Consider the following 12,730-nt stretch of genomic DNA (forward strand, 5'->3'; position numbering starts at 1 on the left):
GATCGTGACGCACAGCACAACATTTCCAACACGGAGATACAGGGCTGTGTCGGTGGTGCGCTGCAGTACACATCCGTTGGTGAGGTGTCCCCAATACTGACGCTGGAACGGAACCGAATCATGAACAACTGTCGGCAGCTGTACGGGAACTTCTCTTCGTGCGAGTCTGCCATCAGGATCGATGTTCAGAACATGCAATCATTACATTTCAGGGTAGGTCCGCATCAAAGCCATTTATTTCTCTGAGGCACTAATGGATATCTTCTTTCTTCAGAACAATCTAATCCAGGCCAACCAAGGTGGTCTCTCCATTCGGGCCGATTCTCGCGGCTCAGCTACATCGCTGCGTGGCTGGATCCATCACAACCTGTTCGCCCGCAATCGCAACCGACCGGCGATCTACGTCGATGGACGACAGTCCTCCCCTTACCAGGAGGTGATCATACACAACAACTACATCACCCAGAACGATGCCACCTTCCGGGATGTGGTGGTGCTGCGCCAGGTCGTCTCCAACTTCACCTACAACTACGTGCACCGGAACAGGGGACTGCGGATCGTGCAGGTGTCCGGGTTCGATCGTGTACGGCTGCCCATTTACCAAACGACGACACACAACGGATTTTATGAGTGAGTGAAACAGATCCAATAGGATGATTTGCGGATGAGTACTGACAAAATATTATCCCTGTTTTTAGTAACGTGGCCACCGATTGGGAAGGACGGGCAACGATCGTCGCCGGTACGGCCGGGCAACACTACGTGGACAATATTTTCGCCAACCCGGACAACGATTACGAAATCATCACCGTCAATCGTTCGATGTAAGTAATAAGCCAGTCTAGTACACCCAAAACTGACCTCAAAACCAACTAACCAGAGTAGCCAGAAACAATTGTGAGATAGAGAGGAGTAGTAAGTAGTAGCGGTATACAGATGCGATGCACTAGCAAGCCGGAAGTGTCTCAGTTTTGGCGTTTGTTTTTCTTTATTTATTTGTTCCAAATTTGCATGCTATTTTGATGATCGTTATTTCTCTTACTCCTTCCCTGTCTGTATTTCTCTAAAAAACAAAACCTCCAACCCACTCCTGCAACTGCTGCAACTCTGCGCTAACCGTGCGTCAATCGTGCGCCCTGGCAGAATTGACTTCCAGTACTGGAATAGGTAAGGTGCAGTTGTGTATATTTACTGTTTTTTTTCGTTTCGCTCATTCGCAAATTGGTGTTGGCTCGCTTACTTCATAGTTTCTTAGCAATCGTGTGTATATTTAGATGTAAATTAATAAAAATCACAATTACTAAACGCTTTACTGCACCCCTCCCAACAGCACGCTGGACGTGTGGAAGACGAAAATCGACGCCCGGCACAACTACTGGAGCTACAACGAAACGCTCGCGGTTAGTTCGCGCATCCGCGATCGCTTCGACGATCCGCAGCTGCTGGAGGTGTCCTTCCTGCCGCTGCACATGAACAATCTGACGGTGCTGGACGGGAAGTGCCCTCCCGGCTGGACACTGCTCATCGATACCTGCTACATGTACGTCGGTGCACCGATGAGCTTCCGGGAGGCGCGTGACTTCTGCCGATCGGACAATGCCTCGCTGCCGTTCATCAGTGGCGATGCCGACGCGCTGTGGATGTTTATCGAGCAGCAGTCACGCTATCTGCGCAACTATGAGCGGGTTTGGGTGCAGGATGCGAACTATATCGATCGCTGCACCTCCTTCCTGTACCAGAGCGTCGAGGTGGAGGAGTGCCACAATCGGCACGCGTTCCTGTGCGAAATCGATCCAAAGGTAGGGATGGGATGGCAGCAGAGTTGAAGCAAAAAGGCATCCAAAGCTAACTCCTCCTTTCGCTTTCCAGGTGGAGATTGATCCACTGCACTGGACGGCTAGCATCGAGGTGATCGGAATTATTGTCGCGCTGGCGCTGGTCATTGTGCTGATCTGCATCGTGTGTGTTTGCTGGTGCCAGAAGTCACGCTACCGCCAGGCTCAACGGCTGCAGCGACGCAACAGCATCCGCCAGAGCATGCGCAGCCTGAACAGCATTGATCCGCAGGGATCGCTTCGCAGAAGAAATTATGTAAGTAGTGCTTTATCGTGCCGGGAGCGGTGTTGTGGGGATGTTCAGTCACATTAAGCCAATTCATGATCGATGTGTGGACGTCTAAGAATGCTAATTTACATCACTAAACTCATTTTTGTTTTTGCTCAAACGGTGGCGCAGCCAACAGCAGTTTAACGTTTGTCGTAAGTGAATGGTTTTGTGTTTTGCTGTGCAAATGTTGTTCGTCTCATGGCTTTGCTGTTATTATGGAATGTTTGCGAGTGTTTTAACTGTTTTGCTTGTTCTGTTGTTTCTCCATTAGGAGGTTTAAAATGTCTAAAATTGCTCTACATTTCTAATCCTTTATCTGTGCCTTTGCACTCCTTTCTCTACCAGGCAATGTCACGATCGACCGACACACTGCGAACAGCCACAACGAACGACTACAAACGCATGGCCTCGAACGGTTCGATCGAGTCCGTCGACAAGAGCGTGCTCAGCACCGAAACCAGCTACGACGTGTACGATCAAAAGCAGAAGCAGCAGTACAGCAACGAGTACGCCGAGCAGCTGAAAAGCCAGCTCGGTTACAGCGAAAGCAACGGCGCCCCATCGGAGTACATCCAGGCCAGCCAGGCGAACGGGGCCACCCCGGCCAAAACCAAAGTGTACGGTTTGCCCGAATACAGCAGCCACGGGGGTAGCATCGCGCTGGAGCTTGCCTTCCGCAACGAAGGCTTCCGGGACACGTCCACCACCTACTCGGGCGTGACGCGCCAAAACTCGCTCAGCACTGCCATCAACGAGGAGTCGCCCATCATCCATGCGCCGGGCGGCGAGGAGGAGATGCTGGAAGAGACCGGCTCCGACTACTACGGCAACTCGAGCACACTGCCCATGCGCGTGCAGGACAAGCTTTCCTTCCTGCACGAGCTGAAGCAGCATCTGCCCGAATACGAACCGCCGACCGCTTCCGTCAGCCACAGCAGCTTTCAGCCGGCCCGCAGCTCGCAAACCGAATCACTGGTCGGTGGTGTGAACGGTGCCGCCATCCCGTACAGTGTGCAGCGAAGCCCACCGGCAAGGCCAGCGCCGCCAGTCGTCCCACCGATGGGTCACGTGTACCAGCAACCGTCGATACAGGTGCGCCGGCCAGCACCGCCCGAGCCGGAACAGATGCGCCGGCCGGATTCGTACATCAAGGCGGTCAAGAAGTATGCCACACCGGGCCGGGAGCGTGACTCCATACTGCCACCGCCACGCACCGACAGCCAGCAGCAGCAGCGGCCCAAGACACTGTACGAATCGTCCGGCGAACAGCTGGACCCAGCGCCATCGATGCCACCGGCCGGCGGGTCGCGGTCGAACTACGCACGGTCCAAATCGGAAGCGCTGCTCGAGACGAACTTCGACGGTACGCCCGGTGTCGACGGCCAGCCGGTGCTGAGTGCGGACAGTCGAAGCTACTCGCAACCACTCGAAACTGCAATGTAAGACAGACGGATGTTTGTGTGTGCATTAGTTTGCAAATGCTGCTTTCTATTTTTTTGTTTTGTAAACGAAACTGTACAGCTTTAGCTTTGTAAGGTAACGAACGATTTAGCGAATCAAAAACAAACCAAGCGAACAAAGGTTAGCACAAAATGATTCAAAGAGAGAGAGAAGGGGGATTATAGTGACTTTGGAGGTGCTTTTATACGTAAGCAGCTTGAGCCGTTGTGTTTGAAAACGTTTATAGAAAGATAAGAGATAATGCGAGAGGATCAGTGCAGTACTATCTCTCAGTAGGACAATCGTGATATGGACAGGGAAATCCCTACAGCGTAATGCACCAGCAAATTGACTGCTGTGTGGTGCCTTAATGTTTCATACTGCACAAATATACTACTGCCCCTTCACGTCGTAGGGGTTCATGTTAGGTTCCATGACCAATGAAGGCAAAACACAAAACTCCCCGCCCTTTCAACCGTTTCACATCGAGATAATCGATGTGGTATCGTCTGCGTGATAGAAAAGGCGTGTGTTCAATAGGAGCATGTGTTTTTGTTCAAAAGTTTTTAAAAGTGAAAAATTGATTTTAAATACGTGTTAATGTTCTGATTCTGATGAGTAAATGACAATCGATCGTCAAGTGACAAAAGCACCCCCAACACGATAAACGTAATTACGGTAGAACAAATCTACGAAACACTGTTGTGTTTGAATGCGTTTCTTTTTTTAACTGTTCGTGTTTTAGGTTAATGTAGTTTAATGGAATGATTTTATGTTCAGCGCAATAAAAACAAGCAACATAGCCAAGAGGAGGATGTTGGATGATAAATGTTTAAGCACGTGTTTGAACTGCTATAGTTAATTATCGAGTATACTCAAGTTTTCAGCTCCACAAATTCAATCCTTCCTCATGCGGGAGCTGCGGCAATGCTTCTGCTCGACACAGCCAGTTCGACGATACATGTGCGGCAGGTAACATTTCGCATGCAGGTTGTGTGTGTGTGTGTGTGCTTCGATGACACACTGTCGCTCTCTGATGATGAGACTGCCAGTCGCGCCAAACCGCGTTGAATTAGATCATCGACACTGCTGAAATGTGCGAATGGTTTAAAGACGAAAACTTGATTTTGTTTCTTTTCGAATTCGGTTGTTATTGTCGTTCGATCGTTTGTGACCATATTTTCTTGTTTTGGGAATTATCATCCCACAGCATCCCACGAAGTGGAGATCTGCGCTCCAATCTGCCAGAAATGTTAATATTAGCCTTTTCTGGTGATTGCGAAAACAACACAACTGCTGCCCTCAAGGTCGACAACGTATGCAAAAGAGGTGGCTTTTTTGTGGTTGTTATGCCAAGTGCTTTGGTTCTCAGGAAATGAAGCAACCAAAGGAGGAACACGGGCCGCGGTGCAGTGATTATTATTTCAAATTCCGTTTTTATCCGCTACTTCTGAATTCTTTATGCAAATTCGACACCACCATAATGGGGGGGCACGCACGTGTATCGTGAATAGAAAATAAAATTGTGAAATGATTCGATTGCTAGCCGAAACAATTCGATTGGGAGGATAGGGAAACAGGGTTTTTGTTTGTCGAAGGGGTGTTTATTTTGCCCTGTTCGATCAATTTCACACAAAGCTGGTCCTCGCTTTCTACAGTATGTGTAAACAAATGACTTGCAAAGTGATGCGGTGTGCGAACAAACAAATCTCACTTGGGTTGGCGTGTGTAATGTTCACACCAATTAGTGAAATGTAAATGTTTAAGCCTTTGATCAAGATTTTCTCAATCGAAAAAAATTGTGTGTTTTAAGCCCCGAATTTCATTCATATTTTTCTGACGATCCAGAATTTCGTAGTAGACACACCGGTTTCTAGTAAAACTATAAGCGAATCGTAAATAAAGTCCCAAACGTCTTCAGGTAGTAGGAATTGTATATGTAGACTGAAAAAAGACTGATAATATTGTACAGGACAGCAAAGTACGACTGTCTAGGTCGCGGCTCTATAACCTTCATATACTTCTTAGAACTTTCACACATTTTAGCTTTTGGATTATCAATTCTTTACAAGTATTTTTTGTAGAATTTGGCGCTTTCAGTCGCAAAGTTTGCCGACCCCTGGTATAAGATATGCAATCGAGCGTACGCCATACTGGCAATACCTGATGTAACAGCCATCCCGCTGGCAGTAATGAATTGATACTGTAGCTCGTCGTTGTAGTTTTTAAGACTATATTCCTCTGCAATCAGTGGCGGATCTAACGGTAGGCGGACTGGGCGGTCGCCTGGGGCCTCGCCGATTTAGGGGCCCCGTAGATCGCCATTCTATAGTATGCCGTATGGACAGAGTACTAGCGACAACAGCCCCCGGAAGGATGGCCGTTGGGGCCCCGAGGCTGGCGAATCATTTGCCCCCCCCCCCCCCCGCGTCAACAAAAATGTGACTGATGATCGAAGGGGCCCCGACGGCATTTCAAGTTTACTGTTCTATATCCCAACACCAAGTTTAGTGCCGCTACCCCCCCCCCCCCCTCGCCCCAACAACATTTACCATTTACAGGGGGCTTCAGCTCGTCTTTCCGCCTAGGGCCCCCGATACCCTTAATCCGCCACTGTCTGCAATACGACTTAAAGGGAAGATTCTTCGTTCGATCTAGAAACCGGGGCCATGTCTCATTGTACTGTTTGAAGACAATGTGAATGGTCTATGCTTCGATCTTGGCAGTTGCAGTATGATCATTCGGTCATAGGTCACCTAAATTCTGCTGATAAAAACAAAGAGCCACTAGTGGATCTACTCTTGTGTACAATTTACATAGCTCGTTATCGTTCTAGCTTTCCAAAGCTACCTTCTTTTAGATCCGAATCATGGAACAAGAAAGACAACAATTACATACCTCTGATGTATCTCATTTGCCGGATCTCGTACATTTTGTCGCTGAAGATTAAGTCAGTTTTTCAGCAAATTTTCTTTTTTCTTCTCGTTGATAGCATAGCAACTTGGTAAGCATCTTGTGGAGTAGCAGGTGTTTATGAGCCCCTTGGTAGCAAGTGGTGTCCGATTACTGTATCTTGCTCGGCCGTAACTCTCTTTCTCTCTTGTTGGTCTGCTCACGATAGAGCACGTCGATGTGACTTGGCCCGGTCAACAATAATTCTCCAGGATGCCCGGTCCCTGGCTGCAGCCTTCCATCCATGTAAAAACCCAATCTCCAACAGGTCTCACTTCGCTTGATCCAGCCATCGAGTTCGCTGTGCTCCTCTGCACCTTATGCTGATATGGAGATCGCTGTCGAACACCTTCTTGATGGGACATGAATGGGGCATCCTCACAACATGTCCCAGCCTTCGCCACCATTAGGCTGCTCGGTGTGCCGTACAGTCCTGGTTCATCCTTCTCCTCCACGCTCCATGCTCGAACACAGCGCCAAAGATGGTTCGGAGGATGCGTCGCTCAAACACACCCAGAGCGTATGCATCCTCTACTCGAACGGTCTAATACTACTGTCCATAGAGGTCGGTGAAGCCCATAGTATGCATGATTCCCCTGCACAATGCGTCTCCGGATTTCGCTGCTGATGTTGTTGTCCGATGTAACGACTGTCCCGAGATAGCAAAACTCCTTTACCACCTCGAAACTGTCAATTACATTGTCAACTATTACATTGCTTCCCAGATGGTCTGAGTCACTGGCAAGCAGCTACTTCGTCTTCGTCGCATTGATTCTCAATCCAATTCTTGCTGCTTCGCGTTTTAGTCGGGTGTACGCCTCACACACCTTCGCTGTTGTCCTGCCAATGACGTCGATATCATCCGCGAAGCCAAGAAATTGGAGAGACCGGTAAAGGATCGTGCCACGGATGTCGTTGTCTAGCCCTGCGCTTCGAATTTGTTGAAAAATTTGTTATGAGCCCATTCGTAGCAAGTGGTGTCCGATTTCTGTATCTTGCTCGGCCGTAGCTTACCACCCTGAAACCAAAACACATAACACAAAAGATACTTTACAACAAGCACAAATCTAACAGCAAAACAACAAAATTACTTTACAGTAGATAACATGCTTTACTGATAAGAAAGTACGTGCGAAAAGTTTAAAATAAATGAACCCGAACTAGCCCTGTACGCGTATGTAAACAAATCGAAATTTTGACGTTTTGATTTGCTGACGCACGCACACAGACACAGCCAGCCGAACGGGTTTAGCTGGTCGTGTTCAGTACTCATGTCAGTCCTTTGTCAATGCTTTATTTATGTTGACCAATCTCGAAGCGTTTCTTGGGGTGGCAAGGGGTGAAGAAGAGGAAGGGCAAGCACGATTTATGTAAAAAAGCATTAAACAACGATATTGTGTTGTAAGGTTTGATTTGTGATACATTTTGGTGGAGCACGCACACATCAGTACGGTAGTGTTTGTATTATGCACATACATACACACACACATACACACTTGCAGACAGCCTCCCATCCCCAAATAATACATAGACGGTACACCCTGTCAGACCACCCCCTGTGCACCCTCCACACCCGTACCGTGTGTACATAAGCATGCTCATAGCACACACCACACGCCGAGCGGAGCATAGCCGCTTTTGCTTTGCGTTCGCGTTACTCAGAATTTGTTGAATAGCAGCAGCGTGAGGAAGTGTGTCCGGCCCGTGGCGTTTGTTGTATTTTGCCCGTTTGCCGTTTGGTGTGTGTGTGTACTCCACCGTGCGTGTGAGGAGTAGTAGTGGCTGGTGGTTAGTGTTTTCGGCGGGCGGGGGTTGTACGTTTTTGTTGTGCTGTGTTGTTGGTAAAGTGAAGTGAAGAAGTTGCGCCGAGCCCCGAGGTTGGTGGGTCAGTTTTGTCGTGCTGAATTGATGGATTGATGGACTAGGAAGCACCACCAAGGTGGTAGGTGGTCATAGTGAGTAGGGTTCTAGTTTTTACGGGCCATGGGGACAAGGGAAAAATGGGAGAAATAAGATTGCTTCATTTCGCCATCAACATAAACCTTCCCCACTATGCTCCGCTCCTACTACGTCCGTTGCCCCAGGCAACAGTCAAACTTTTGTCAATGCCTTCCCCGTTGCCCTGCTCTTTGCGTTCTTCTTCCGAATCCTATCGAGCGCGCGGGCACAAAACAGGCTCGATCTTGTTTCGGGGGCGGAGGGAGGCAAACCTGTTCTAACCAGTAGTGGTGATGGTAGTAGCACCTTTTACCAGATTTATCCCACCAAAACGGACCGCGCGGTAGTGTTCCTGCTCTGGTGTGGTGATTTACGAACATTGGGGCAACATGCGAATTTATTGTTCGCCTAAACATCCCTCCCCACCCCCCTCCTAAAGCAAACCGCGAAAGAGTGCAATGGCCGTGACAGTGCCGTGCGTGGGGTGGTTCAGGAATTGGGACCGTCGGTCGTGTGTTGTGAACTCCTCCACCCGTCGATGGCCAGATTGCATTGATTGGTAGTGAGGGTGACGTGTTATTGGTGTTGTTGTTGTTGTTGTTGTTGTTGCTACTGTTGCATTCTAATGACGAGCAAAGGCAGAGCGAGAGATAGAGAGAGTGTGTATGTGTGTGTTTAGAGTGGATATAGAAATACACTCACAGACACACCGTTAGATCAGGAAGCGCATCGAGAATGAAGTTTTTCGGGGGAGAGAGTGACAGAGCTGTCAAATGCAATTCGGTGTAATCTCTGTGTGTAATTGGCGTTATCTTATCGCACACACTCACACACACACATACACACGCAGACGCACACCGTGTTGTGTACGCGTGGAATGTTTTTGGTGTTTTCCAAATTCCGATTAGAGTAATTCACAATCTTCCCAACAACAACCCCTCCCCCTCCTCTTCCCTGTCTCTCTGACTCAAACTCCAAAGTACAACGTGTTTCGGTGGATTAATGGATTTCTCGAGCACGGCAGGTGGGGTGGGAAGGAGAGGTAGTAAAATTTGGTTCTTGACCGCCCCGCACGTGTGCGCGTGTGCGCAAAGTGAAATTATGTTGAGAAAGTCCTGATAAAAAAGGGGGTGAGTGGTGAGGGTTGCTTCCTTATATTCCCCTCCCTATCTCATCAGTCCCAAGAATGCCAACATGTGCAACATGGAGCATATTTATCAAATGCACACACACGCACACATCGTAGTGAGCCGTGAGAACCGCAGCAGCAGCAGCAGCAACTGTGTGCGCGAGCTTTGCGCGTGAGAAAGCTCTCCGGTGGGCCCGTGCGTGAGAATGGGAAAATGAAGATGGGAAAAAAACGAACCGCTTCATCTTCCGTCTCCGGTCACAAGGAAGTGTGTATTGAGCAAGTAAGGACACAAGCACACACACACACACATACACACATTAGTCTGACCGAGCTTGGCAATAAAATATATGCTCCAAATTGTGTAGTGGCAGCAGTGTTTTGACGGCGCGGCGTGCGGTGGCTGCTTTCGTGTGGAGTGGCCTGTGTGGCCCTTTTGTGTTGTTGCTGTTGTTGGTGGTAGTGGTGGTCTCTCGCGGTGGCGTGGTTTTTCCGGATAGCGCACACGTTCAGTAGGCTTTTTGGCAGGGTGGTGATGTGTGTCGTAGGTTGTGTAGGTGACTGGGATTGGAATTTTTCGCAAAAATCGGGCTTAATTAGCGCCTGTCATGAGGCGCGCGTGTGTTTGGAAAAGTTGGAAGCTGGAAGAAGCATCAAAGCACGCGTAGGCGGTTGTTTCCCCGGACGATTTCCACCGCTTACTTGATAGTTTAATCGCTGCTTCAAGCATTGAAATGCATTTGTGTTAATTTTAAGCAAGAATGATTATCTTTTCCTTCTATAAAGTGGCATTTTTTTAGTCAACCCCGCTTTCCTCCCCTAAAAAAAGGATCAGTGATAGAGTGCCCAACAATATCCTTGATTGGCTTTTGCTCCTTTAACCGGTGCTTAATTTTTTGTGTTAGCAAAACCGAAGGAAAGCAAATGCTGTTCGTTTAATTCCGCGCTGCGAAATTTTTCCACCCAACGCGCTGTCGATAAATCAAACGGCAACGGCTCGGTTGCAGAAAAGTGCAGCGCCTGCACCACCAGAGCACATCTTGGCGTAGGAAAATTGAAAAATCGATAACATTTTATTGCAACTTGCCTACTCCAAGCACACGCACACACAGATAGACACGCTCCAAGAGCAAAGGCTCGGCTCTAGGCCGGCTTGTGAAACGGCCTTTTGCAAATGAGGTTTGCGGCAGGAGGGAGGATGGAGAGGGATGTGAGTGAGTAAGTGAGAAGCGAGAGAAAGGCCGTAGTACAACTGCTACTAACACGGCGAGAGCAAGCGAGAGAAGCTTACTATGGTGTCGCTGGCGTATCCTTTTTCGGCCCGTTTGCGTATGTGTGTGTGCTAGAGAGAAAGAGCGAGAGAGAGAGGACACGCAGTTTTGGAGAATATTCGTACATTGGCAGCAGCAGCAGCAGCCAACAGTTTGTTCTTTTCTTCCTTGAGAATTGCAAAAAAAGAAAGAAAGGAAAAAAACGTTGTTGCTCTGTTGCTAGTTGCAATTTTGGAAATGCCTTTTCCCGGAATATCTTTTCCCGCTTTGTTTGCACCTTGTTGCCATTTTGTTTGTTTTTTTTTTTGCTTTTTATGTTCTTTTGTCGAGGGGCACACCGAAAGCAATTGAAATGGAGTCACACAGTGACAGCACACGGGAGCTGTCAAGATAGCGATTGACGTTTTTTTTTTTGTTATTGTTATTTAAGGTAAAGGGGAGCAGTTGCTCTCCGCAGGTTGGGGGGAGTTTTCCTGTGGAAGAAAACATTTTCCACCGACAATGGGTGTACAATGATGGTGGGGGGAGGTGGCGTGGATGCAGTTGTCAAACGCTGTTGTGGGGCGTCACAGTCGCAGCATAACTGTCACAACAGGCGGGGGGAGATATGATCCTAGATGGCGTGCTGTTACCATGGTTCCAACCATCTTCTTTTCTCTCCTCGTAGAGTGCGCTAGTGAGCAGCAATCGTTCGGAGCGACGGTGAAGTGTTGCTAGTAGTAGCGCGTGAAGAAGGAGTTGCCGGAAATGTACAGATTGTGGCAGTTCGCGTAACCCCTTACTCTAGCCGGTGCCATCAGAAACTTTTCGCAATCGTATCCCTCCTCCTTGTCCCTCGTGCAGAGTTTGAGAGAGGAAAAGAGAGAGCGCGCGCGCGTGTGTGTGTGTGTATGTGCAGTGAGCGCGGCCATCGTAGTCGCCGTCGTCGTCGTGGCTGTCTTATGATCCTGGAGCACGCTCGTCTGGTTCGCCGGTGGTCGTCGTCGTCGTCGTCGTCGTCTTCGTACAGTGTAAAGTTCCACCGCACCGCGGGTGTGTGAGCGAAGCTGTGGCCGTGCAGTGTTTGGCAACCGTGGAAGTGGAAGGCACACGGAAAAGCGAGAAGCAACAGCAGCAGCAGCGTGTTCGCGTTCGCCGGCACAAGGAAGGACGGTCAAAGTGTATCTTCACCGTGCAGGACTTTGGCGGTCTCGGCGCCCGCGAGGAAGGAAGCGTTGGCGGTGACGGAAGTGCGACGGCCGGTGAGGTAGCAGCAGGAGGAGGAGGGGTACAGCGAGGCACAGCGAGATCGGCGAGGCGGCGGTGCAAGGTGGCGTCGGGCAAGCGGTCAGCAGCGAACCAAACTATGCTCAAGTACCTCACGCACAAGCTCCGCACACAATCAATCAACGATGAGAATCAGGTCAATGAGAAGGTAAGTGGAGTTCGTAGTGCTATTTGCATGCTTCTAGCGATGAAGAAATGTGGCATATTGTATGCTAGACACATTCCCAGTTTAGCTTAGAAATGACATTTCACTGGTTCATCGATGAAGTTCAGCTTTCCGCTAGGTGAAAATTCGCCCCTCCATCATTTGCACCCATTAATGCAACCGGTTTGGTACACGGGGTCATGGTCTCTCGCTATCCTGCCCCTTTATCTATCTGCGTGAGTTATGAGATTGCACTCCATTTTCAATCTCAGCTCTCGGTTACTGCTCTGCTCTCATTTCTCACCCAGCTCGCCGTACGGGACAGCACGCTTGTCCGATTGGCACCGGTGCCGATCGTTTTGCTCACCGGTTTTCTAACCAGCAGCACTGGACCGGAATGTGCAATAGCGTGGGCAGTCAACATGTGCACTGTCATGTGCCTCTCAGAGGGCAGTGGGTCTCGTACTACAGCGGGCTCTCTCT

The 12,730-nt window shown here is 49.1% G+C and overlaps 2 protein-coding genes and 1 long non-coding RNA gene across 14 annotated transcripts in view; 2 read left to right on the forward strand and 1 right to left on the reverse strand.

Annotated features, from left to right (window-relative positions):
- The window catches only part of LOC121595887 (protein bark beetle), a 27,487-nt gene extending 23,105 nt beyond the window's left edge, over positions 1 to 4,382 (forward strand). For 2 of the 3 annotated variants that reach the window (XM_041920236.1, XM_041920237.1), the window contains exons 5-11: positions 2 to 213; positions 275 to 630; positions 699 to 824; positions 1,144 to 1,167; positions 1,331 to 1,799; positions 1,870 to 2,091; positions 2,452 to 4,382. In XM_041920236.1, the coding sequence (XP_041776170.1) occupies positions 2 to 213; positions 275 to 630; positions 699 to 824; positions 1,144 to 1,167; positions 1,331 to 1,799; positions 1,870 to 2,091; positions 2,452 to 3,549 (2,507 nt within the window). In that variant the 3' untranslated portion in view covers positions 3,550 to 4,382. The remainder of the gene's footprint in view (position 1; positions 214 to 274; positions 631 to 698; positions 825 to 1,143; positions 1,168 to 1,330; positions 1,800 to 1,869; positions 2,092 to 2,451) is intronic. The other variant, XM_041920239.1, reaches the window with a different exon arrangement.
- On the reverse strand, positions 3,449 to 7,289 carry LOC121595890. The gene is made up of 3 exons (XR_006005212.1): positions 6,445 to 7,289; positions 4,422 to 4,635; positions 3,449 to 3,538 (listed from the first exon to the last, which is right to left on the reverse strand). It is a non-coding gene; the product is annotated as an uncharacterized LOC121595890 (long non-coding RNA).
- An 816-nt stretch (positions 7,290 to 8,105) lies between these two features.
- Positions 8,106 to 12,730, forward strand: part of LOC121595888 (proton channel OtopLc) — a 61,295-nt gene continuing 56,670 nt past the window's right edge. Inside the window, exons 1-2 of one of the 10 annotated variants that reach the window (XM_041920240.1) lie at positions 8,106 to 8,453; positions 11,504 to 12,250. In XM_041920240.1, coding sequence (XP_041776174.1) covers positions 12,182 to 12,250 — 69 coding nt within the window. In that variant the 5' untranslated portion in view covers positions 8,106 to 8,453; positions 11,504 to 12,181. Of the gene's footprint in view, positions 8,454 to 10,008; positions 10,123 to 11,503; positions 12,251 to 12,730 lie in introns of those variants that run through there. The other 9 variants (XM_041920241.1, XM_041920244.1, XM_041920243.1 and 6 more) reach the window with 9 other exon arrangements.

The sequence above is a fragment of the Anopheles merus genome, chromosome 3R (assembly GCF_017562075.2).
Source record: "Anopheles merus strain MAF chromosome 3R, AmerM5.1, whole genome shotgun sequence".
Taxonomy (NCBI): domain Eukaryota; kingdom Metazoa; phylum Arthropoda; class Insecta; order Diptera; family Culicidae; genus Anopheles; species Anopheles merus.